Here is a 26,593-nt window from a genome sequence, read left to right on the forward strand (position 1 = left end):
ACCTGTGGCACGCATGCCAAAAGTTTGCCATCACGGCCTTAAGTGTTTCAACACTTAATTCTATCCCATTTCATGAAATAGTATAGGGTTTCCTGCCTAAGCAGGGGGTTGGACTAGAAGACCTCCAAGGTCCCTTCCAACTCTGTTGTTCTGTTCTGTTCTGTTCTGTTCTGTTCTGTTCTGTTCCGTTCCGTTCATATGAGATCTGGTGATACAGATTGTTATATAGCAAAAAAAGGTCTTCTTACTTCAATATATGCTTTTCGATCATTGGGTTCCTTTCAATCACTCAGAGAGTATAAGAAATTTTATAAAGCACTTATAAAAGCTAAGAAATAGCAAATGCTGAGAGAGGATGGGGGGAGATTAATTACAGCAGGTAAGAACCCTGCTGTCTTGTGGGTAGGATCCCATCTGCCAACTACCTGCAGAACCACTGATGGGTTCTTCGTCCAATAGCGACTTCTTCCAAATGGCCTCCTGAGCTATAACCAAGGTTCGATAGTAACAGCACTTAGACTTTCCAGCCCTCTCTAAGCGGTTTACAGAGTCAGCATGTTGCCCTCAACAATCTGGGTCCACCTTGTACCCACCTTGGAAGGATGGAAGGCTGAGTCAACCTTGAGCCTGGTGAGATTCGAACTGCCAAATTGCAGGCAGCCGGCAGTCAGCAGAAATAGACCAGAAAGCTTCTTATTAGGCATAGTGAATGGATACTATGAAAAAGAAATAACCTATTTAATTATACATATGATAACAGCAGCACGAATACTATACGCGCAACACTGGAAGAGTAGTGATATACCAACACCAGATAAAGTAATCAATAAAATTATGGAATGTGCAGAATTAGATAGACTCACAAAGGAATTACAAAATAGGGAAGAACATGACTTTTACTTAGTATGGGAAAAGTGGTATAGTTAGTTGAAAGATAGGAAAGAGATGAAGCAATAGGAAGTAAATAAAATGACCAAATATAATATGATGGAAACAAAGAACAGACATAGGTTAACAAAGATCAATATTAGATAGATAAAAGGGAATGACCAAATAAGGAAGAGTCAAAATACAAAGAGAAATGTATATTATAGTTGCGACAAACTGGACATGTATTGAAATGGATGTTTATATGTTTTTATGTTTTATATGTTTCATTGTTCTGTTTAGTTTATACTTATAAATAATATATATATATATATATATTAAAAAAAAAGAAAGAAAGAAAAAAGAAATAGCCTGCAGTACTGCATTCTAACCACTGTGCCACCACAGCTCTTGTGATGCAACTGAAATGTGTCAAAACTCCTGGAGGTGATTTCAAACTTACTAAATTTCATACTTATTAAAAGAAAATACAGATTGGTGGGCCTACACATACTTTCCATTTCAGTGGACTGAGGGCATAGTTAAGGAAATAGACTTAATCCTGCCAACTCTAGGCCAATAAGTTTATTTAAAACAATAATCAAATTATATGCAAAATATCTTTATTAAAGCTGTTGGATTGGGTCCAAAATGAAATATTTATGTTGAGGAATAGGCAGGATTGTTCAGCCTAATACATTGGCTAGTCTTGCAACATTTAGCTGAAAAATACACTTCACCACCCATAGGCACCACTTAGACAAACTTTATGGGTTTCGAATCTGCATTTGATTTGATTCCAAGGGAGAGTCTTGGCAAAAACTTCTGGACTCCTCAATGGATAAAAGATTGTTCCATCTTTTCTAAACTCTTTCTTCTAACACTTCATTGAGAGTCAGATATTTCCCTTGGGGGCACCTTTCTGGAGCTGTTGCCACAAAAAAAGGCATGGTGTCTTGTAGCTCCCTTACTTTTTAATTTATACATCAATTCAGTAATTCAGGCTCTGTCTTCTAATCATTATTTTCCAGTGTTGGCAGATCATGCAATTTCAGCCTTGCTATATGCAGAATAACAGTATAACAAAGTTGGAAGGGACCTTGGAGATCTTCTAGTCCAACCCTCTGAAACCCTATACTATTTCAGACAAATGGCTGTCCAATATCTTCTTAAAAACTTCAATGTTGAAGCACCCACAACTTTTGGAGACAAGTTGTCCCACTGATTAATTGTTCTAACTGTCAGGAAATTTTTCCTTAATTCTAGGTTCATTCTCTCCTTGATTAATTTCCACCCATTGCTTCTTTTCCTGCCTTCAGGTGTTTTGGAGAATAGGTTTGCCCCGTCTTCTTTGTGGCAGCCCCTCAAATATTGGAACACTGCTTTTATGTCTCCCCTAGTCCTTCTTTTCATTATACTAGACATACCCAATTCCTGCAACCATTCTTCATATGTTTTAGCCTCAGTCCCCTAATCATCTTAGTTGCTTTTCTCTATACTCTTTCTAGAGTCTCAACGTATTTTCTATATTGTGGCAACCAAAACTGGATCTAATTTTCCAAGTGTGGTCTTACTAAGGCATTATAAAGTGGCACTAACACATCACATGATCTTGATTCTATCCCTTTGTTAATGCAATCTAAGACTGTGTTGGCTTTTTTGGCAGCTGCAGCACATTGCTGGCTCATATTTTAGTGATTGTCCACTAGGACTCCAAGTAGTTACACTATTGATCAAGGTACCACCTATTCTAATATAATAATGTGATTTAATGCAGATAATATAGAAATTAAATATTTCTCCCAGTGGGGATGAGAGGGGTATTGAGGGCATTAGCTTCCTTTTGCCTAAAATAACAACTGCTGGAAATCTAAAATGTTAATGTTTGCATGATGCAATAGTAAGTTATATAAGTGGCAAATTAATGGCATCTCAATACAGCAGGTATGTACTTATCCTTGGAGCCCATATTTTTCTTACTGAACTTAGTTCCATAGCTGTCTTAAGATTCTTCTATTTGAGGGGGCCACATTTTATTCCCACAGCTTGAACAGTTTTTCTTACTAAGGTCATCTCTCAACTTCTTTACGGTGTTCCAGTCTGCATTTTTATGAAGTTGTAGTATCATGGAATCTGTCCACTACAAATTTGTAAGAGCAATACTTGTAGTTCCAAGATGCATCAAAAATGCTGTTTTACAGTTAGAAGCGGGTTTGGTTTCTGTGAGTGTCAGAGCTTGGTTTTATTTCCTTAATTTCTGGTTGAAATTGAATTTTTCTCCTCTGGATCTGGCTTCTCGGAGGCCGTTTTAAATCAACCTGGCTAACAAAAGCTAATAGCAAACTCCAGTCCTCTGAAAAGTCTTTGTCCATTAGGCCTTGAAAATGCCAGGTGTCAATGTTGTCAGTGTGTAAAAAATTATATTTCGCTGATAAAGAAATAAAGGGAGACTAGATCTATTTCAAGCTATTTAGCTCTTATCAGGTAGCCATACCCTTACTCGGATTTGAACTTGGGCTGCCTATACATTAGGCAATTGTATTAACCTCTGAGCCACAAGTTCTCCCTTCATCAGCTTGAGCCAGGGGAGAGATTAAGTGTTTTTCTATCGAAACACCTGGTCTACCCCAACATGTGGGAGGAAGCATACTGCTTCCCTATATATATAGTGAAGCACTATATATATAAATGGATTATTAGTACCGTGATTATATAGATTCTGTGCTGCTGGATTCTCTGTTCTGGTTCTGGCTTCTGCATGGGTATTGTATACATGCATCGTACTTTATATTATTGTATATAAAGAAGTTTCTTCTATAAATTAACCCTGCTGAATTATTTACTTGTGTGCTGGTTGGATTGCTGCAAACTCTAGCAAATTTATCTGGGGTATTGATTTTCAAACCAGCTTAAGTATCCTAGTATCCAACTCTACAGTTTATGGATTATTCTCAGATGGATATGTGCCATCATCTTACGTAACTTCAAATTCTAATTGTAAAATTTTGTTGGGTATTTATGTTGCTGGATTGGATGTTCTACCTCTGCGTTTCTGTGAGGACAAAGTAACAGAATAACAGCATAGGAAGGGACCTTGGAGGTCTTAAAGTCCAACCAGGAAATCCTATGCAATTTCAGACAAATGATTGTCATTTAAAACAATCCCTTTCAGCCATGTTGAGATGGCTCTGTGGAATCCCTAAACCATATGTTCCTTAATTGCTCTCTCTGGAGAGAATGAAGGAAGATATATATATTATCCCATTTTAAAGAACTACCCTGATAAAGAGAACTATGTCTATCTGTCACTGCTTCTATCTAATCAGGATCCTCACATATCTTTCCAGGTTGCCAGATTTACCGTAATGCTATCATTTGTTGTATGCATCCTACCCACAGTTGAAATTTAGCACGACTTTGTGATTACCGCTGCTATTTCTACTACAATTGCTATAGCAGTGTACTTTATGTAATTTTACTTCATTTTTAAGTTTTATTAATAATTACAGTTCTATGCATTTTATTGTAGTGCTTTCTGGCCTATAGGCCATAATAAAGGTTTTGATATTGAGTTACAGAGTGAAGGGATAAATGTCAAGCTATTACTTTCTCTTTCTTTTTTTTAAAACACTGAATATATAATGTAAACTCTATGCAGCTACTGTAATTGCAAAAAATAGTGCTCATGTATGACCACATAACTTCCATCCAATTTAGTGCTTACCAAAAAAAAAAATGAATGCATAAGGGAGGCGAGCATTTTCAAGAAAATGCTTAATAAAAGAAAATATAATGGACCTATTGCCAAGGCTGGTGTATGCAGATTTTATTTTCTGCTATGCTGTTTCTCTCCTAAATCAGGTTTGAGCTTCCAGTTAAAAGCTCAAATTTACTTTGTTTACAAACTTCAGCAGCATTAAAAAAAGGGGGGGATAATGTCCATTGTGGGCAACAGAAATACTGTTTATACTAATTTTATACTCTACAAATAGCATTCTAGGGATGGGTGTGTTGTAGCGCAGGGGTCACCAACCTTCATCATTTTAAATCCCGCGGACCACTAATATGATATGCCTAATGACCGGCTGGATGGATGTGGCTAGGTGGTCATGTGACTGGGTGGGCGTGGTCAACTCAATGTCACTCACGTTGAGGGGTGCCTCGCTGGCCTCTACTCGCCCCTCCCCTCCCAGCCCATCCTCCCCTGCCCGCCCAGGCTCCTTAGTGCCCCAACAGGAAGCAGTTGTTGGAGCTAAGCAGCCACCATGAGAAAGAGTTGACAAAAGAGCTCAGTTCAAATTGGATCTGACTGAGAAGGAGGCTCAGCAGAAGCACCTCACTGAGGACTACGAGCATAGGCTTTCCAAGCAGAGGGAGGACCTGCGGGAGTGCAAGGCCAGGTACCGGTGCCTGGAGGCTCAGCAGGCTGAGATGGTCAACCAGTTCCAGGCCATGATGCAGTCCCACTAGAACAAGGCTCTCTGGCTCTTTGCCACCAGCGGCACTTCCCTCCAGCCTTCGCCCAAAGCCCCGCACCAGGAGGCTGAAGCAGACCCCAAGTCGGAATTTCTGCCCCCCTCCAACTCACACAAAAAGACCTCGAAGGGGGAGACTCTTTGCAGCAACACAAACGTTCATTGCATGTATCCGGCTGAGGGGCCGTAGTTTGAGGACCCCTGATTTAGTGCAATATAAAAAATGCAAATAATTTTTCTGAGGACCACCAAAATTTTCTCGTGGACCACCAGTTGATGACTGCTGTTGTAGAGGATTAGAAATGTGATTTGTTCATATTGGAGCCTTACCAACTTTGAATGTCTTTAAAACCATTCAAATTCATTTTAAAAATGCTCATTCCTCCATTATAAATGAATACATACTGCTTCATACCTCTAAACCCATAGAGCTCGTCTTGCCTCTTTTTTACTGAAAGATATATTTAGTTTGTAACTTGTTAAAATGTTCCTAGGTGTTATTTTTTAAAATCTTGAGATTGCAACATGTTCTTACCTCCTGTTGGTTATAAGTAGATATGAATTCCTGGAGAACTTTGTGTCTAGACTGAATTTCTTTCACTGTGCTGATTTCTTTCAGTCTGTGATATTCTTTGACAGAGATTAGCTCTTTCTTCCAAGCCAAGATTTCACAACCGATCCCAACTGATTTATTGTTATTTAATGAAATAGTTGCAACTTTGGACAACAAGCATTGCAGTCAGCTTTGTATATGATCTCCTTGTGGAGTTTTGATTGAGGTAACTGAAGTGGATAAAGGATGTACTTTTATTCTGTCATAGCTATTAGTATCGTCACAAATAGTGCACTTGTGGATATATATACACATTCATACACACACACACACACACACACACACACACACACACACACATGACTACACATACACATACACATATACATCTACACGGTGTTTCCCCAAAAATAAGACCCTGTCTTATATTTTTTTGAACCCCGAAATAAGCGCTTGGTGTTATTTTCGGGGAGGTCTTATTATTTTGGGGCGTGTGGAGCAAGATAGGACTCCTCTTGCCATCTTACCTGATTTCCAGCTCTGCATTTAAATATTTTTGGGAGGGCTTATTTTTGGGGGGAGGCTTATTTTAGCGCATGCACTCCAAAGCCCTATTGGGCTTATTATTAGGGGATGTCTATGTATATATACACACACACACATGTATACATGTGTGTATGCATTGTATGTGTATGTAAAATGCATTTGTGGATATGTATATAAACGTGTGTGTGTGTACATTGTATGTGTATGTAAAATGCATTTGTATATGTGTATGTATACATACATACATACATACATGCACGGTGAGAGAAAGAGAGAGATACACAGACAGACATATATATATATGTGTGTGTGTGTGTGTGTGTGTACATTGTATGTGTATGTAGATACCCACAAGTGCACTAGCCACACACATCCAATGTATTCACAAAACACACTCAGTCAAAAGAATTAGTTGATTTACACTGTCCTTGCCCCAAAGGCTTACTATCACTAAGTTAATACCTCCTTATTTTATTCTTCCTGCGACTGCTTTATTAGAAGCTCAAGACTTTATTAAAAAAGATCTTTGCACATCCTTTTTCTTTCTGTAAAAACATTGAAACAAATTTTCTTCTCCCTTTCACCCCCTCCTGCCTCTCAACAGGAGTATTATTGTAGCAGAAGAGTTGGGCAGAATTTTTTTTTTGTTTAAATTTCCCCAACCCTGCCCTGTGAGGGAAGAATTCAGTATTCTTGTTTGAGTGACTGCATCTGCAATAGTGTGCAAACCAGATACATTTGTGGTGCTTTAAGTTGTTCCAGCCACTTCAGAAATATTGTGAGCATATGTTTTGAGTACCAGTAGCAGTGGTGGGTTGCCCCCGGTTCAGATCGGTTTGCAACCGCGGGAGGCTCTGCCCACTGACCCGGACATCATCATAGGTGATTTGCGCATGCACAGAAGAGCGTGCACGCACGCAATGCGAACCAAACCACCCCTGACCAGTAGTCCTTGACGTATGACCATAATTGAGCCATCAATGTCAGTAGTAAGTTGTGATGGTCATAAAGTAGATCACTATGTGATTGTGCCTGATTTTGTGACCCTTTTTGGAATGGGGGGGTGTCATTAAGTGAACATGGTGGCCATTAAGCAAACAGAGATTGAATTTAATCTTTAGGAAATGTTATATAATAAATAGAAAATTCCACATTTGGATAAATGTGGATTCAGATGATCATTCAAAGTAAAACATCTTTTTCTTTCTTACTTTTACATTCATTCAAAGATTGTACCACTTGTACCAATAATATTAAATTGTTTCTTAGGGAACAAGAAGCTCACAAAAAGTCTTGTTAAAATGAAAGTGTCTCTTAAAAGTTTATTACCTCTAATTCAAAATTTATCCCATCCTTCTCAAAAGCTTTCTTCAATATGTTTGTGAGGGGTTCCTTTGGCAAATGGCAAGTGTGCTATCAAACCATATTGGTTTTTAATGTCTTAAAACTCTACCAGAATATTAATTTAGAAATGCGATGCCAGATCTCCTGTCAGGCACAAAATACACAAAAATACACAAATAAATAGAAAATATTTCATGAAATTAAACATATATTAATTTTTATTATGAATAATGATGTGTGCAAATTTTGTTCAAATATGTTTCCACAGCACTGGAACTCTGTAGTTTTTTTTAATTTTTAAGATGTCAAGTGCTGGGAAAATCAGGAGGTCCACAGACTTCAAAAGAGTTTATTGGAAACTTAAGCTCTTTACAAGAATCTGAACTACTAACAGTCAAAGCAAATTGGGAGTAGCTAAGAGTCAATGGAATTCAAGATGGGCTGGACTTTGTGGGCACAAAGAAACTCATGACTAATGATGCATTTGATCCCCCTCTCAAGCTCAGCCTAGTCATTTCCTACATGAGACTTCCCAGGTACAATGAAAATTAGCTGTGTAGAAGACATATTCTGAGATGCAGAGCAAATAAACATATGCTCATATCCAAAATAAATTTTCCTTTTTCAGTTTATTTACCAGTAGATGATGATCATACATCATTATATCTAGCTTTGCTTGAAAAATAATTAAAATTTAGTTTTATTTATTTGCAGAATCATTTCTTTACCACCTTAATCCCAAAGAGTCAAGATAAGTCAGAAAATACACTTATATAAAGAGTATTGTAAACATTTTAATAGCCCAGGTCCATCATTAGCACCATTAGTTCAAGATAATCTTTACTGCTTTAGTAAGAAGGATATGTGGGCAAGATATTCCATATGGGGTGGGTACCACTTAAAGGACATACCTCTGGCTTCTGTGTCTATCACTTCATGTAGGTTTTGGATTATCAGCTGTTTTTGGAATAAATACATAGGATGAGCTAATTCTGGAGAAAGGCAGTGCTCCAAGTGCCAAGCCACATAACTGTTACAGAAGAGAATATTTGCAGCTTAAGGTTGAACTGTATGATCCTTGGTGCTCTCTGAACTCTGAACCTCTGGAGGTTCTGAAGGCCCTGGCTGAGTCTCTGCCTCTGGCACCACATCCTCTTCAGCCTCCTCGCTGTTCGACACGAGCGCCGGCTGCGCAGGCTGCTGGCGTGACACCACACCAGCCTCCTCTTCATCGGGATCAGCCACGATCTGCGCAGGCCGCTGGTGGGCCACAACAAGTTTATGCCAGTAATAGCTAGCCTTTTTGTTGTTGCGTGCTGAAAGCGTATGCGCGCACCCATAATGCAATGTGTGCGTGACACCCCCGCCCCCGCCCTCCACACATGGATGGGTGACCCCGTGTGCACGACCCCCAGTATGCACCTTGCGCATGCGTGTGCAACCCCCATGCTACCCCCATCCTGCACGCATGCACTCTGCCCACTGCGCATTCACGTGCAGCCTCTGCGTGTGCATGCGCCCCGCCCTGTGCATGCACCCCACCCCCCCACACACGCACGTCTCCCACATGCGCCCCGCCCCCGAGCATATGTGGCAGAGACCCAAAAACCAGCTTTCCAGCAGGAGGCGTATCCGCATGCATGGTGGAGCTAAGCTGGGGTGACGGCTTGTGTGCCCGCAGAGAGGGCTCTGCGTGCCACCTGTGGCACGCGTGCCACAGGTTCGCTATTACAGGTTTATGCTGAAAGATTTATTTTATTTATTAAATTTGTTTTCTACCCATCTCGCTGCAAGGTGAAGAAAGATGTTGAAGCTACAGGTGGGGGAAAAAAAGGTTATAGATAAGTAATGATGATGTGAATGTTGACGAATCTTCAGTCAAATATTTCCAAATAAATGGTACAGTGGCTAAAACAGGAATGTCAAACTGGTGGCTCGTGGGATGGAAGCATCGCATGCTGGCCATGCCCACCCCAGCTCCACGAATGGGAAAAATGTCGTGAAATGTCATGTGATGGCAATGTGTCGCGAGTTTGACACCTGTGGGCTAAAACATTAGGCAAAAGCACAGAAAAGCACGATTTTAAGTTCACTCCTAACTATAAAACCTGCTGAGTAATTTTGAACCAGTCAGTGTTTCTCAGCCTAATTTACTTTATGAAATTGTCATGGGGCAAAATGGAATGCACTCTTTATTTATCTAAATAAAGAAGATGAAATAGAGCCTTTCTTATTCAAGTCAGTGATATGGATTTATTTGATATATGCCCAGACCTGTTTTAATTCCAGGTAAGAAAAATCCCGCTTTTAAAGAGATGTGAGTTAAATTTTACAAGGTCGTGAATTACTAGATGCAAGGGTCACCTGTAAGTCTTGGTTGAGAAATGGTAACATGACTCTGCCAGTAAATACAATACTTAGAATGGTGTTTCATTGTTAATGCCTTTAGGGTATTTCATTCTGATCCTGGTCAGATGGATGAACACCATAATTCTCAATATGCAGTAAAAACCATGGCATAGTTGAAGTTTTAAATACAAAGACAGTGTGTGGCTTGGAATCATAATTCTCTCTCTGGGTTTTACTGCTGTCCCTCTCAATCTACTAATTCTTCTGCAAAGATATAAGAACAGTTGTTCCAAAGAGAAGACATTGAGTTCAATGATGGGATTCAAAAAATTTTACTACCAGTTCCGTGGGCGTGGCTTGGTGGGTGTGGCGTGGCGTGGCTTGGTGGGCGTGGTAGGGGAAGGATACTGTAAAATCTCCATTCCCTCCCCAATCCAGGGAAAGGATACTGCAAAATCCCCATTTCCTCCCAATCAGCTGGGACTTGGGAGGCAGAGAATAGATGGGGGCGGGGCCAGTCAGAGGTGGTATTTACTGGTTCTGACCAAATGACTCAAAATTTTTGCTACCGGTTCTTCAGAACTAGTCAGAACCTGCTGAATACCACCTCTGATTGAGTTACAACTAGTGTTTGCTATTGGGTTGACAAGATTTACATTGAAGGACTTGCTGTTTCTGGTTGTTTCTGTCTCTTTCATGAAATCAGGCAGGATGGACATGCTTCATGTCCAATGAATTAAACAGTGTCATCTAATGGACCCTCCAGGACATATTCCTTCCCTCTTACAGCATCTGTCCTTTGGAATAATAGCCTCCCCCCAAATTTGGATAGCTCCCATGCCAATGAAGTTTTGGGGTTTATGTTTGCCTTTGGGCCCTTTATGATTTTTAAAAAATTTGTTACTGAGTATTTTTTTCTTACTTGTAAGCTGCCAGAGTCATTGGACATCAGGCAGCATATAATTTGTATATGTAAGTAAATTAATAACTTATGATGGACTGTGATATCTCTGTATCTCTGTGCTGCATAAAAATGATGAATAGTTATCTCACAGAACATGCACAGTACATGCACATTATTATGTTATCATTTACCAGAAGTCCTAAAAACTATAACACCAATAAATTGCTTATATATTGGGAAAATGTACTTGCTTCCAATCATGTTTGTTTCGGGGTGTCCCCCCCCAACCCCCAAGGCAAAAATGATCCAAGTCACTTTTCATGGGATGGGCAGCTACATGAATTTGATTAATAGATAAATAAATAAGGTCAAAGCAAAGCTTGAACAGTAATAGACATGCTCACCTTGTGACCTAATTCCAGCTACAGTTCACTGGCCATTTGATAAGTGGTAAAGAAATTGAGATTGTTCAGGGAGCACATTCACAAGTGTTTTAAAAGATAAAACCATTCAGTTCCTTGTGTTGGTTTGCAGGAGAAGGGCTTAGTGCATAGGTCAAGTCAAGCTGATGTCACGTTAAGATCTATATTTACATTTGTAACCATAGATATTGAATTTTATTTAATTTTATTAATTTATAGGTAACTCAAGGCAAGTGAGTAACTCAAGGTTACCTGAAACTTATAGTAAAGAAAACACATATTTAATTATTCATGTATTAACCTCAGCTAGAATTGTATTTGCACAAAACTGGAAAAGTGAAGAGATCCCTACTGATGAGAAAGTGATTAGGAAAATATTATAATGTGCAGAAATGAATAGATTAACGCTGGCAATTAAGGAGAAAAAATAAACTGAATATTATATGATATTTTGTCAATGGTTAGAGAATAAAAATGGAAGGTGGAAATAAAGAAGCAGATTAAAGAGTAGAAAATATGTTAAGATAGAGATGTAAACAATATGATAATTATTATTATGCTTAATATTATTATATTCTTATTAGAAGATACATTAAGAGGGAAAATGAATGTTTACTATGCTCAATTGTTTAATATACTATAATTGTAAGATTAGAGAATTAATATCAATGTAGTGAATGATTTTGTAAATTCTGATGGGTACAGAGATATTTGTACCCCGACGACACACTGTTTAAGAGAAGATGGAATATTTATATTTTTTAAAAAATAAAAATCTTTTTTTAAAAAAAGGCAAGTGAGGATATATAATACTCCATCATCCTCCTATTTTCCCCACAACAACTCTGTAAGATGGGTTGGTCTGAGGAAGAGTAATTGATCACCCAACCAGCTTTGATGTCTAAGGTGGGACTAGAACTCACAGTGTTCTGGTTTCTAGCCTGGTGCCCTAACCACTAGACCAGATTGGCTTTATGGTATAGATAAGAGAGTGAGACTTGAATTGTACATGATAGCTATTGGTGATAGTTAGCAATGTTTCCCTTTGGAACTATAAGTAGGATGATTTTTTTTCTTCCTTGTATACTTTACAAATGTTGTAGAAGTAAATTAACCAGCATTAGTAATTTGTTCATGATATTGAATAGTAAATAATAAATACCACGGGAATAAGATTTAAAAATTCAGAAATGAAATATAGGGGGATTAGATATGGAACTATTTAGCAAGCATGATAAACAATATATGAATTGGAAATTCAGCAGTGCCAATTCTCTTCTTTTATTTTGTGTCCCCAGGGTACAACTGTGCGTATGATAACTGCAATTGATCAAGACAAAGGGCGGCCAAGAGGTATCGGTTATACAATTGTGTCAGGTGAGTCATAAAAATCAGTCTAGACTAAAGGTAACAAGATTTTAGGCTATAAAGCAGGAGTGCCCAACACTTGACACATTTAAGACTTAGGGACATGCTGGCTGGGGAAATCTGGGAGTTGAAAACTGTAAGTCCTAAAGTTGCTCAGTTTGGGCTGGCTTGTTGTAAATAAAGCCATCATATTTATACAAATTGATAAATGATCAATTATTGTTTTATTTGAGCTTTTGCAATCCTTCTGCAATGTTCTCCCAATAGTTGCTAATTCTTCCTCCATCGCCATCTGGATATGGAACATATGAATAAACAAACAGAAACAAGAATTTCTAAGCAGATATTTACACAGTGAAATATTTAAAAACCCAAATTGTTTCTTGTAACAAAGATTATGATTTGAAAATAAATGATTTCGTACATAGAATTTACTAATAAAACAGTAGATTTTGACTGATTTTCCCATATGCTCTTAACAATGTGAATAACATCTACTAATTTTATTGTAAATGGTCTACATTTTTAAAAATTTTGAAACAGGGACACTAATATTGCTAACAACAAAGCAACTCCTGATAGTTTATAGTATATTGCTTGCTTTTTCTATCTCTTCCAGACTATATGTTACTTGTGTCCTTCAACCTATTTGTTACTTTTCAACTCTAAATCTATCCAGAAAAAGCCAAAAATGACCAAAAAGAAACTGGGCCTAAAACATCTCAGTTTTTGAGGATACAAAGCATCCAAAAATATTTTCTTGTCTTAGTATAAACACCTTTCAATTGGTTCAGATCATTGCTTTTTTGATTTTTCTTTTGAACTTCAGTTACAGAATTGCTGTCCATGGTCCTGAACCCCAATGAAAAGCTGCTATTACCAGCAATATCTACTTTTTGTTAAGTCTGTTTAGATACTGCATTGTCGAAAGCACATTCACTGATCTTTGGAGCAAAAAATTTGTAAATAAAGACAGCCATTCTTTTATTTTCATCTACTCAAAATGGGCATTAGAAAGAAATGTATACTAAAACCTGTATTGAATGGATTATTTGGGGAGGAGGTGTCCAGTTCTTTCTAGAAACAACAGTAAAACTTTAATCTAAGAAACTCTGCAAGGAGGATCAAATTTTGTATGTTGCATATGAAGAGCCTTAAGTCTGTGGTTCCCTTTCCAGCTTTGCGGACTGGCAGTGTGGGGGGTGGGGGAGAGGGGATGGTTTCCTGTGCACCACAGTTTGCACAAATGGAGCTTTGCACGCTCACCCACTGGTTGTGGGGCCCAGTTCCCAACAGGCTACGGCCCAGTACTGCGCCATGGCCTAGTGGTTGGGGAACCCTGCCTTAAGTAAAAGTCCATTGAATTGAAGTTTTGCTAGCATAGCATAGCATAGCATAGCATAGCATAGCATAGCATAGCATAGCATAGCATAGCATAGCATAGCATAGCATAGCATAGCATAGCATAGCATAGCATATTTTGTCTACCAAATGGAGAATTTGTCCCCTTTGATGAGGTTGTACTGTAAGTTGCACTACATTCCAATTACATAATTTCTAATTACCCCAGATAGAGCACAAAATAAACCATAAGCAAAGCAATAAACAAAACTGACCATTCTAGCATCAGTGAATCAATACGATCCATCTCAACAAGCTGTAACAGTTTGTGGGAATATCCTTGAGAGGAACGAAGAGAAAAAAGCCACAGGCTAGACAATGGTCAGGCAATAGACAGATGCCAGAGTGCACAGAAGGGATGTGGGCATGGAAAGCATCTGAGAAGGGACGCTGAAAAGTAAAGGACAGGGGTGGGTGGGTGGAAGAAGCGCTTACAGACTTGCAAGATTGATGTCAACCCTCCGAGGTAGTCTGAGCAAAAAAACAGTACCCTAAATACTAACACTAGGTTTTTGAAAGGTTGAGAACAGTACAAGAAAACAGTCCACACTAAAAGTAGTCATTAAAGCACAATACAACATTCTCCTCCCCCTCCCCCTTTTTGGCTTGGGACCAAAAGCCAGGTTTTAAGGGCTTTTTGGAACCTCAGGAGAGTAGGTGCCCTCCCTATCTCTGGGAGAAGCGGTTTCAAATGGCAGCAGCAATGACAGCAAAAGCACACTTTTTAGGCCTCACAAAAACGCATCTGGAGCACACCCATTCTTCTTAACACAATGGCCAAGCAAAAACAATGGGGAAAAAAAAACCTTGGCGGACTTTAAAGGTAACCACCAGCGAGCACCTTGAATTACACCCCAAAAAACAGCTGGTAGCCTGTGTAATTCGCATGATAATGGAGACACATGGGCACAATAAGAAATACCCATTATTCCTTGTGCTGCTGTAGTTTGGACAACTTGTAGTTTACAGATGGCCCCCTAGGGCAGAAGTAACCCAATACAGTGGTCTTGTTGCAAAATATATTCTCTATATAATAGACTATATACTACATAGATCCCAATCGATGCTAACTCATTAATTTTTAAGTAAAAGTACATTTACTAAGAAATACTGTACGTGACAATAGAAAAGACTTACTTCCATCTGAACTACATTTTGAAGAGAGGGAATAAAGACAGGGGAAGGGAGGGGCCAAATGAAAAAAAAAATACAAGGACAATATATGAAGAGCCTTCCTGTCTCTCATCATTTGCCCTAGTGTTTAAAAGAATAAAATAGGCACAAATCCGTGTGTCATGTTCCAGGAAAGACCACAACTGGTTTTGTTGGCTCCAGTTTCCACCTGTGCTTCCAGGCAGGAGCTGTACAGAGGTGGGCTTCCCATAATTTAACAACCGGTTTGCCCAGCACCGAAAATGTGAGCGCACATGCTTGCTTCGCTCGCGCGGCCTTCCACAGATGTGTGTGGCTTTCCACACATGCACTTTGCTCGTGCACGGCTTGCAAGCACGTGCGTGGCTTAAAAAACATGACTAAATAGGACGGCATAGTGCCAGGGTGGATGGGCAGGCCCACCCTCAGGTCACAACTACCAGTTCACCTGAACTGGTCCAAACCGGCTGAGTCCCACCACTGGAGCTGTAAATTCAGAAGGAACCCCCCAGTTGTGGGCCTTCTCACTCCACAGATTGTTCTTCAAGGAGAAATAGCTCTGTTCTCTCCCCATTGTCTTTGTCTTGGAAGCGATATTATCTTGTTTTGCTATAATAGCTATAACTCTTCTCCTCTGCCTTTTCCATTGTTGCCAGCCCTTAGCAAACATCTGCTGCTTTTCTGTTCATCTTGTTCCTCAAAGCTTCCTTGTATTGGGGATTCTCCCATCAGCACTGTCAAGAAGGAAGTCTTGATACTCCACAGGATTTATGAGTAGCTACAGCTATTACAACTATGTGCTCTGAAATTGTCTCAGTCATTATTAGACAGATTGGAAATCAACTTTTACTTCCTTCCATACCGCTCTTATCTTAAATCCAAATTATGATAGAAGAAACTTCGGTGATTGAACTGAGCTGTGATTATTACTTGAAAAACATCGAAAAAGTGCGCTTTGGACAATACTGTAGTGTTTCCTTTACAAAGCTGACTTGAATGCTTTCTTTAAACAGTGTCAAAATTGTGTCTGAAAAATACTAATGCTAAAAAGGTAGGGTGAACAGATTTGTGTCCATTTGATAAACTAGCTAAGGCCATATAATTCTGTTGACATTCGACATTTTGTTGCAAAATAACATAGATGGAAAATCAAATGATATTTTTCCCAGGATAAAGAGCTAAACCAGATGTTTTTCAACCTAGTGTTGAAATTAGTTGAATTTTGCAGTGTCATTCATTGCAGTGAATATCCATACTTTTTTTTATTGAGATCTCATGAGTTTTGTTTGCTGAATGTATAATAACATATTTACCTGACGTAATTATTTATGATGAAGAGACGTTGTTGATGTGTTCTGAATACAGTTGATGTTGCATGAAAAGTGTGAACCAGAGTATGGATAATTTGGTACGTGGTGTTAATCAATCATTAATTCAGCTATTTGCTTCAAAATCAGCTCAATTTCCTGGCATTCCCAAAACTCAATTCTTGTTATATTTAAAGCACCAGTGTGAGTTCTGACTCAATAAAAATACATTTTAAATCAAAATTTAAATCTATGAAACAAAATCAGATTTTCCAGAATTAAATCTTACATTTGATGTTAAGATTTGGTGAACTTCAGTATTAAAAGCCTAAGAAACCCAAATTAAACCATGCTTTACTGAAATACAAAAAACCTAAGGCCTATAAACTTTTCTGTAGATGCAGGTTCTATCTCTGAAATACTGTAATAACTTTGTTTATCAAGACTCTCTTTGATCTTCTAATAGTCCAGATTTTACTATACCACCTGTTATGTAACTGCCCTATTATAGAAAATTGCCTGAATATAATCCTTGAGTCTTGCATACATGCAGAGTAAGAGGCGATCACACACTTTTTATAAACACAAGCATATTTGCTCGCGTACATCAATCTCTTAATCACTGCCTCAGGATCTATCACATTCTATCTTTCACCAGAAAAAAAATAAAATTCAAATTACATCAAAGCAACAAGTGATTAAGGCTGATTAGCATTTTCCTTTTATTTTCTTTGTGTGTGTATGTTCGTGTGTAATGATACTACAGATTCATGGTACAACATCCTTGTAAGTAGCAGATTTCCTCAGTGGCATATTTTTTCCATGTCTAGTTTGAACATCAGATTTTGACATGAGGTGGAGTTAGCTATTCATTACGTGGTATGAAGCATTTTGAATCTGTGGCCAATCTCTTTCATTTTGTACTTTGGTTCTCTGCATTGAGAAAGAGAAAAGTGCTGTCACACCTTTTAAAAACAATATCATCTCCTGACAAATGCAAACTTTGAAGAACTATATGATAGATTTTGCAAAATGTCTTCATTTAGCTGGCCAGAATTAGAAAGTGAATTGTATTTACGGTGATATTATTGTCAGTACGTTCACATTTGAGCTTCTAATGTAAATTCCTCTTCTAAAATGGAATTTCATAGCCAAAGAAGATTCCTTGACTATGAGTTCAGAAGTATCACGATAAGATAAATGTTTTCCTTGCAACATTGCTGAATTCAGTGACAAGTATGAAATTAATTTACATGAGAATAGCAGAAAAGAATTTGAATTGATCCTAATATATGTGCATCCAAATGTAACGGCAGCTCTTTAGGCATTGATTTTCAATAAAAGGATCTATAAAGATATAATGAGAGCTAATCTCTGAAAATAACTTGATGTATTTAACTGGAAAATATTGCTAAAATTTAACATTGTGCCAGCCATGTAATTAAAATATAGTTTGAATCAAAAACTTAGAACAAGCCGGTGGAAATTAGTAGTCAGTTGTTACTCTTGATTTCCAAAAAATATCTGAATAAGGTACAGAAGAGTGTGTAGCTTTCCTAGGTTACTTGTAAGGATCTATGGATGGGCATAGCATATGTTATACCTATGTTTCGCCGAAATAAGACCTCCCTGGATAATAAGCCCAATTGGGCTTTTGAGCGCATGTGCTAAAATAAGCCTTCCCCCAAAAATAGGGTCTCCCCCCCAAAAATAAGCCCTCTCTGAAAATATTTAAAAGCATGCACAGCTGGTCCCCGCCATTTCCTCTGGTTAGGGTTAGGGAGACAGAGCTGGAAATCAGGTAAGATAGCAAGAGGAGCCCGTCTTGCTCCACATGACCCAAAATAATAAGACCCCCCTGAAAATAAGGCCAAGTGCTTATTTCGGGGTTCAAAAAAATATAAGACAGGGTCTTATTTTCAGGGAAACACGGTAGATCCCATGGAGGAGGGATGATTTTGCATACTGATGGACCTCTTTTTGTAAGAATTCTTTAAGAAAAAAAATGCTCTTAGACTGACATCAAAGATATAACCAAAAACGTAGAAAGGAAACAAGCAGCCTAGAATACATCTGCCCTACAGTTAACAACTTATTAAATAGGAAACAACACTAGATAAACAATCATGGAAGAAACAATACTATCATCCTCTGATCAAGGAGGAAGACACATCCCATCAAGACTGGCAGAGCAAGCTACTATAGATAAGCAGCCCAGCAAACCTTAATCTTCCTCTCACACTGATCTTGCTACTTATCCTAGTAATGAACATTTTCAGGAACCCAACATTTTAACCCTGAAGTACATATATTGTCTTTTATTGAATTTGCTGTTGGTTGGTACTATTGGTTAGCTATGCTGTTTCCTCTTTATGTTGGGATTCTGTTTTCCTCAAACCCAGAAGATTTAGAACATAACAAAAATCTTAGACGATGTGCAATTGTGGGAAAGATATTAGAAGGAAATTTTCTTTCGAAACATTACAACCAATAATTTAATATGAAAAGAAACTTGGAGACCAGAATAAGGAAAAAGGGAAGAGATAGATTTGAAAGTATGTTTAATCAGATTTCCCTGAAGATTTGAAATTACAGTAAGAGATACTTTAGAGGAGCAATGTTGACGCATATAAGAATAAAGGACAGTCCAACTTTGCCAAATTAGGTTTCTCCCCAGCCTCAATACTCAAGTTGGACTACAATCAAACAAAACAAACCTTGCAACAAAGGGTAAAGGTAAAGGTTCCCCCTCACACATACATGCTAGTCATTCCCAACTCTAGGGGGCAGTGCTCATCTCTGTTTCTAAGCCGAAGAGCCAGCATTGCCTGATGACAATTCCGTGATCATGTGGCCGGCATGACTAAACGCCGAAGGCGCACGGAACGCTGTTACCTTCCCACCAAGGTGGCCCCTATTTTTCTACTTGCATTTTTACATGCTTTTGAACTGCTAGGTTGGCAGAAGCTGGGACAAGTAACGGGAACTCACACTGTTATGCAGCACTAGGGATTTGAACCACCGAACTGTCAATCTTTCCGATCGACAAGCTCAGCGTCTTAGCCTCTGAGCCACCACATCCCCTTAAAACAAAGGGTAGAGGACATCAAAAGGCAAACGGACTTAGGAAAAGCTCCGTTGTTTCTGGCTCCAGATGCCATTAGATATGGTGTTACTCCTGCCAGCTATTTTAGCCAGTTGGAGTCAGCTAAAGTTGTCATCAGAAGGCATTTTTGCTCATACGTTGCCATGCGCTTCCATCGGCTGTCCTGTACGGGAAATATAAAAAGATACCATTGACTGAAAGACACAGTTCCTGTGGCTCAGGAGAGGTGGAGACCGTTGGTCACATACTCCTTTGATGTTCCTTTTATTCAGAGAAAATAAATATCCTTCCAATAATTGCTAGGTATCCATTCCGACACTGCTTATCTCCAGTGGCTGCTTAAGGACGAACAGTCCATAACTACAGTGCAAGTGGCTAGATTCTGCACAGCAGCACTGGGGATTCGTCGCAAACACATGTCTAATCCACCATAGCTATTTTATACAACAAATGTGGCAAACCCTTTGCATTGCTTATTCCTTCCCCTTTTAGTATTAAACTGACCACACATGCCACTGTTGTGGTCTGCCAGCAGCCTGCAGAGCTGGCAGTGGAGTTGGACAGCGATGAGGCTGAGGAAGAACATGGGCCAGTCCTGGAGGCTGGGGAAGGCCCGGATGAGGGCTCTGCGTCAGAGGCAGAGATGGGGCCAGGGCCATCGGGGAGTGTGGTGTGGACTCCAGAGCCTCCAGAGACTGATAGGAGTGAGGCAGAGGAACAGGAGGAGCCTGTTCCTAATGCACGCATGAGAAGAGCTGCCAGAAGGCAAGAGCAGCTCAAGCAAAGAGGACAACTCGGGAGTAGGGCCAAGACATGATTGGCTCCTCCCATAAGGCTTAAAACAGACCAACAACGGCGTTTGGGCTTTGCCAGAAAACAACGTTGGTAGCTTCGTCTTCTTCTTTGTCTACGCCTTGTATTTATTTTTGTATCTGTGACTTCTGAACGTTTGCCAAGAAAGACCTTTAGCAGTTTGCCTAATTGGACTAAGGTTTGCGATAGGACTGAGGAATTTGTGTTGGGAGGAATTTGCTTTAATTTAGTTGAACGATGCTGGGAATGAAGTAATTCTCAACTGTTCGAATAAAGTTTGTTTGTTTTTTCACTGACTGATTTTCCTACTACTTACTTGGGCCTGGTTCACAACAGCCACACAGTTTATGGATTGTAATTTTGGATTAGACCATGTGTAATTGACAGACTGGATTTTATCATAGATTTTATCTGTTATTTATTATTTTATTCTAAAATTTTTAATTGTATATTTACTGAGCGTTTTTATTTGTTCTGGTCTCTGGTCTATGACTGTAATAAATGGGGGGGGAGAATAAAGGACTTTGTCGTTGAACATCTACAAGTGAATTGCAACATGTGCTTGTTTTAAAAGATAATGATTTACAATAGTCAATGAAGTATGTAATTCAAGCATCAAAGTAGTTTCACTTTTGCTATTGTCAGATCAGTAATGTATGCATATTTTATCATCATGGCAAAGATCATGAATGTGTTTTCTGCTTAGTTTGGAAAATTTGTGCAGTGTGCATGAAAGTTGTCTAAATATGGGTGCTAGCATGTGAATTTGATTAGTAATTAATCGCTGCATGTGATTTTTGCAGCTCCCCTCCCCCTTTATTGCAGCTCAGTGAAAATAAAGTTACTGGTATCATTCAGTTAATGTATTTATTGTGGGGAAAAAACTAACTAGAAAATACTGCCTTTGGGGGGGATATAAATTTGTAAAGTTGCCTTTCAGAACAAACTGCAGCAACTGCTATATATCCAACTCATCTACAAATACAAGGTTTTTCTTGATGAAAAAACAATAAAACCAGAAGATGAAGCATAACCTTTTCAAGAAAAGACTAAGGTCAACATGAAATGATTCAGTTACACAGATATCACCTGGGCGATCACATTTATTTTATTTTCTTGGATTGATATGGCTGAAGGTCCCCTTTTCTTTAAAAGAAAAAAAAAAAGGATTTTCAATGTGCCTGAAAGATAGAATGTCACTGAAATTTCATTTAAAGGAAAGTCAGTATGAATTCTAAGTCTCTTTCTTAACTGTGATATCTGGGGGATTTACAGTGAAGTTTAAGAAGTTAAACCAATGAAATTTCTCAGCTGGTTTTCTATGCTTTTCCCTGATATTACTAGGTTTTGCGTAATAATTGAAAATAATTCAGAGGAAACCAATTTTTTAGGTTCATCCAGGAGTGGGTTCTACTTACCTTTACTACCAGTTCGCAGCGGGGCCAAGCACACGCGCTCGCTTCACTCGTGCATGTGCATCTCTTCTGCACATGCGCAGGAGCTTCTGCACATGTGTAAAAGCTTCTGTACATGCGCAGAAGCGTTTTAGTGACGTCAGGGTCAGTGGGCGGAGCCTCCCATCAGTTTTACTACTGGTTCTATAGAACCTGTGCGAACCGGGGGCAACCCACTACTGGGTTCATCCCTGAATAATTTCAGAGCATCCCAAGGACTGTAAAGTTGACATCTCTTTGTGCATTGAGGAGAAATAGGTCTATGAATCTAAAATTGTTGGTTCTTTTTTCAGTTTTTGTGTTTGAGAAAAAGAAACGAAGGATTGTAATGTTATATATTTAAGTGAATTGTAGTAAGATATTTGATTGTAGTATTTGGATAAATTGACAAAGAAAAATATTTGTGATTGGAATAATGAGATTTAGGGAAAATACTTGGAATTATATTATGTTGTGAAAAGGGAGCAATGGGGAAATATTTGAATAGGATGACTTAGAGTTAAGGTTAATTATTAGAAAAATGATGGATTTCAAATTGTAGGGTTTTAATTTGGAGAAAATTAAGGGGGAGAAATTGATTAAGATTAGAGATTAGGGCAAATGGTAATATTGGTTATATATCAGACAAAACAAGGAAAAGAAAATAAAAACTAGAGAGAAAGAATATTATGGCAAAAAGTGAAATATACAAATTGTGTTGGAGATAACTAAAAGCTGTACAAAGTTGTGACTTGGCCAATACTCTGTTCAGAAAAAATGCATTGTTTGTTTGTGTAAAAAAAAAACAAACTTTTATAACTTTAATCTGATTAACAAGGCAGATCTTAACCTGGATTTCTTTGCGTACGGTAAATTAAGAGTAGCCTAGGCTAAAGCAATTCTCAACACACAAAGACTAAGACTGAAAATGAAAACACAGGAAGTCCTCACCTACCAACCACCAAATCCAGTCTTTGATGTTACAGCCATTGCAGCATCCCTGCAGTCATGTGATCATAATTTGGCTTGCATGGCAATGGCATGCATTTATGATGGTTGCAGCATCCCACAGTCATGGGATTGCCACTTGTGACCTTCACAGCTGGCTTTCGACAAGCGAAGTCATTGGGGAAGTTGGCAGGAAATCGCAAGTCATGATCATGTGACATTGCACTCACAGTGATGTGCTTAAAAACCACAGCTGGAACTGATGAACCGATGCCCTAAATTGGACATGGGCATGTTCCATTTCACTTTATGATTGTGTTGCTTAATGACAGCATTGCAAGTCCCAATAAGTGAGAAATACCTGTACATAAAATTTCATCAAAGATAAAAGAACTAGCAAAAATCACTTAATAGGAAACCACCCTGAATGTTGATAATTAGAAAATCAGTTAGTTTTGCTGAATCCCTTCTGATAAACTGTAGGACAGTCAACAGATGTCCTTCTCTTACATCCCTCTGTAGAAACAATTCCTTGTTTTGTGCTCATAAATGAGGTTAGAAAATTGTGATGTTCAGCCACTGAGGTCAGGGCTTTGTTTGAAGGACAGGCAATTAATCTAGTAAAGTAATCCACAACTCCAATTTTGGCAGATTTATGGAGATAGCCTCTGTCCCCGGGATTCTACCTCATCATCTTTCATTTCCCAGGCAAAGCCCGTCAGTTGTTATATAACATGACCTGTTCTAGATAAGATTTTTCATTTAAGGAAGCTCTCCGGGCTAAGAGAGATTGATGTCTTGGCAGTTTCCAAGGTGCAACATGTGATGGAAAGACATCAGAAGTTGGGCCAGACAGGGCATTATTAATTACCATGAAAAGAGGAGTTTAAATTTTGATAGTCATTGCCACGCCAGTGATGTGTAAAAATCATAAAACATGAGTTGTGTTTTACCCCTGTCTGTCTACTAACTTATATTAGAATTCACTGACGGGGGACTTTGCAGCAAAGGCAAAAGCGAGCATGAAGAGGCATGTAAAAAAAAAAAAGTATGGCAACTTTGCGGGAGAAATTATAATTTTGCAACCTAGAGGGAAGAGTTCTGTGTTGAATTTCCTCATCTGCATAGATCGAATGGATAGGGGCAAGTTCTTTAAAGCCAAAATACCCTATCAACATTTTAACTTTCTACACTTCCAGATTTATCCTAGCTTTGGCTATTGTCTGGAATATTAAGAATTCAGCTTCCCTTACAATGGATCAGCTTGCAAATAAATTCTGGCAGTATTCAGTTTTTGTCCAGGGAACCATTTCAAAATTTGTTCTCCATAGCTGTATCTGAAAATATTGGGCCACAGGTAGTATATTCATCCATGAAAAGCTTACATTAGTCAATGATCACTATTTCAAAATAGCGAATAGATCTGTTTGGTAGGAGTAAATTGCACCTTTTCACAATATATTACTTTCAATTAACGAAGTTTAATGCAAGCCATTTTTATAATCCTTCTTTAACTAAACGTGTAAGATTCAACATAAATGTGTGTTATTTTGTTTACGATTGTTTATGATTCAAATATGATTAGTCCTTTTGAAGTTCCATAATAGTTAGAGGGTCTTTTAACCATTGTATGCTTCTATATTAGTACAGAATAAAAAGATTAAATAACCTGTCCTGGGCAAACAGTGAAGGTTTGCATTTAAATATGTGAAATTATTGTTCTGATTTGAAAATAACAAATTAGCAAAGGTTGATAAAATATAAGCGAGTACGTTTTTCTCCTCCTTTCAAAATATTAGAAAGTAAAACATGATTTTTTTCCCCATGAAATTAAGTGGAAGAAAATTTAGAACAGGAAAAAAAAAAGGAAATACTTCCTCACATTGTGCATAATTGATTTGTGGAATTAATGTTTTTTAGATAAATTCAGTTTTTGTCGTAATTTATATTTATTTTTTAGACAAACAGCATTATTCTCCAGAGTTTTTGAAAACTTGTATCATTTGTAATAGTAGTGTACGTCACTAAGCGTACGTCTTTACCTGCCTTCATCACTAAAGACCACGGGGGAACATATATAGCCGTGATGGCAAACCTATGGCACATGTGTCAGAGGTGGCATGCAGAGCCCTCTCTGCTGGCACGTGCCGTCGGCCCAGGTCAGATCTCCATGGCGTTTCTTTTGTGAGCTTCTGTTTTCCTGCAAACGACGTAACAGAAGCTCATGAAAGAAAAAGATCTTACCTCTTGTTGCGCTGCTGGTGTTGGGATGCCCCGCCTCCCGCCAGCCAGCTGGTCTTCAGGTCTCTGTTGTGCATGCACGCATGTCCGCGCATGCGCACGTTCGTGCATAGCCACACATGCGCATAGCCACGTATGCATGCATGTATGTCAGCACATGTCTGCGCATGTTCATGCATGCACACATTCACGCACACACGCACCTTTCAGTTTGGGCATGCGCGCACGCAGTTTGGGCACTCGGTGTCTAAAAGGTTCGCCATCTCTGATATATAGCCTGGCTGAATCTTCCAGTCCTCTTTTGTACTTTGGGAATAATTTGAATGATGAAATGAGTACATGCAGTCTTATCAATTCTTAATAGCAGCCAATTTTGCACCTTGTTTTATCTCAGATAAAACTGACAATTCTGCTGCTGGATTTCAGTCCTGGAGTGTAAAGATATTGCTGGGACTATAAAAAAAAGAGATCTGGAATCTCTTGCCGTCCACGGGCTATTAATTGCCTATCTCTGTTTCAATCCCAGGAATGCAAATAATTTAACACCTGAATAAATTTAAATTATCTGGTTCTTGGCCCCTTATCAGCCTTGAACTGCAATCCTGACACCTTACAAGTTTCAATCTATATGTAAGTATTTTTCTTTGAAAGAAGATGGGCACAAAATAAGAGCTTAGGAGCTCTGCTTTCTTTTTGTTGTATCTTAACTTTTCAAAAGGCTCTCCTCTTTTTTTGCTTTTATTGTAGTATATTACTCTCCGTTTTCTTTTTCCTCTGCCAACCAGAAGTCTGTTTTCCCCACCATAGAGTCTCTTCCTAGCGTGGCATCCTTTTTCCTCTACCTGTCCTAACCGAAAGCCCTATCAATTGTGGAGCCAACCGGAAAACCCACCCCTTGCCATAGAGTCACCTCTTCATACACCATGCTTTTCCCTCCCTAACCAGAAGCTCCTCAAAATTGTGGCGCCAACTGCTGATGGAGCTGCAGCAGAGGGATGAAAGAGCCACATGCGGCTCTAGAGCCACAGGTTGCTGACCCCTGCTCTAAAGGGTTGAGCATTCATAGAAGATCTGGGAGTACTTTCATTAGATACTGGGTGTAGCCTTTCTCTTCTATTGCTCTGTTGCTTTAAGCCATCTATAATAATTTTTTAAAAAAACATTTGGATACCTAGTAATAGAGATTGAAAATCACTGAGGCTATCGCCCTGCACATACATTTATAGTATGGTAGGACTTGGTTATAAGGGAAAGTACATACAGTAGGACTTAATTGTGGGGATAAAGAAATATGCCATAATAAGACTCAAATTATTATTTTTGTTTTACATTATCTGCCAAATATTATTTTTTTTGCTTTCCTA

At 38.7% G+C, this 26,593-nt stretch overlaps 1 protein-coding gene across 1 annotated transcript in view; it reads left to right on the forward strand.

Moving 5' to 3' along the window:
* The window catches only part of CDH23 (cadherin related 23), a 635,835-nt gene that overhangs the window by 241,948 nt on the left and 367,294 nt on the right, over positions 1-26,593 (forward strand). The window contains exon 9 of the mRNA XM_087872188.1: positions 12,759-12,837. Coding sequence (XP_087728314.1) covers positions 12,759-12,837 — 79 coding nt within the window. The remainder of the gene's footprint in view (positions 1-12,758; positions 12,838-26,593) is intronic.

The sequence above is a fragment of the Pantherophis guttatus genome, chromosome 6, assembly GCF_059756535.1.
Source record: "Pantherophis guttatus breed Tessera chromosome 6, ASM5975653v1, whole genome shotgun sequence".
Taxonomy (NCBI): Eukaryota; Metazoa; Chordata; class Lepidosauria; order Squamata; family Colubridae; genus Pantherophis; species Pantherophis guttatus.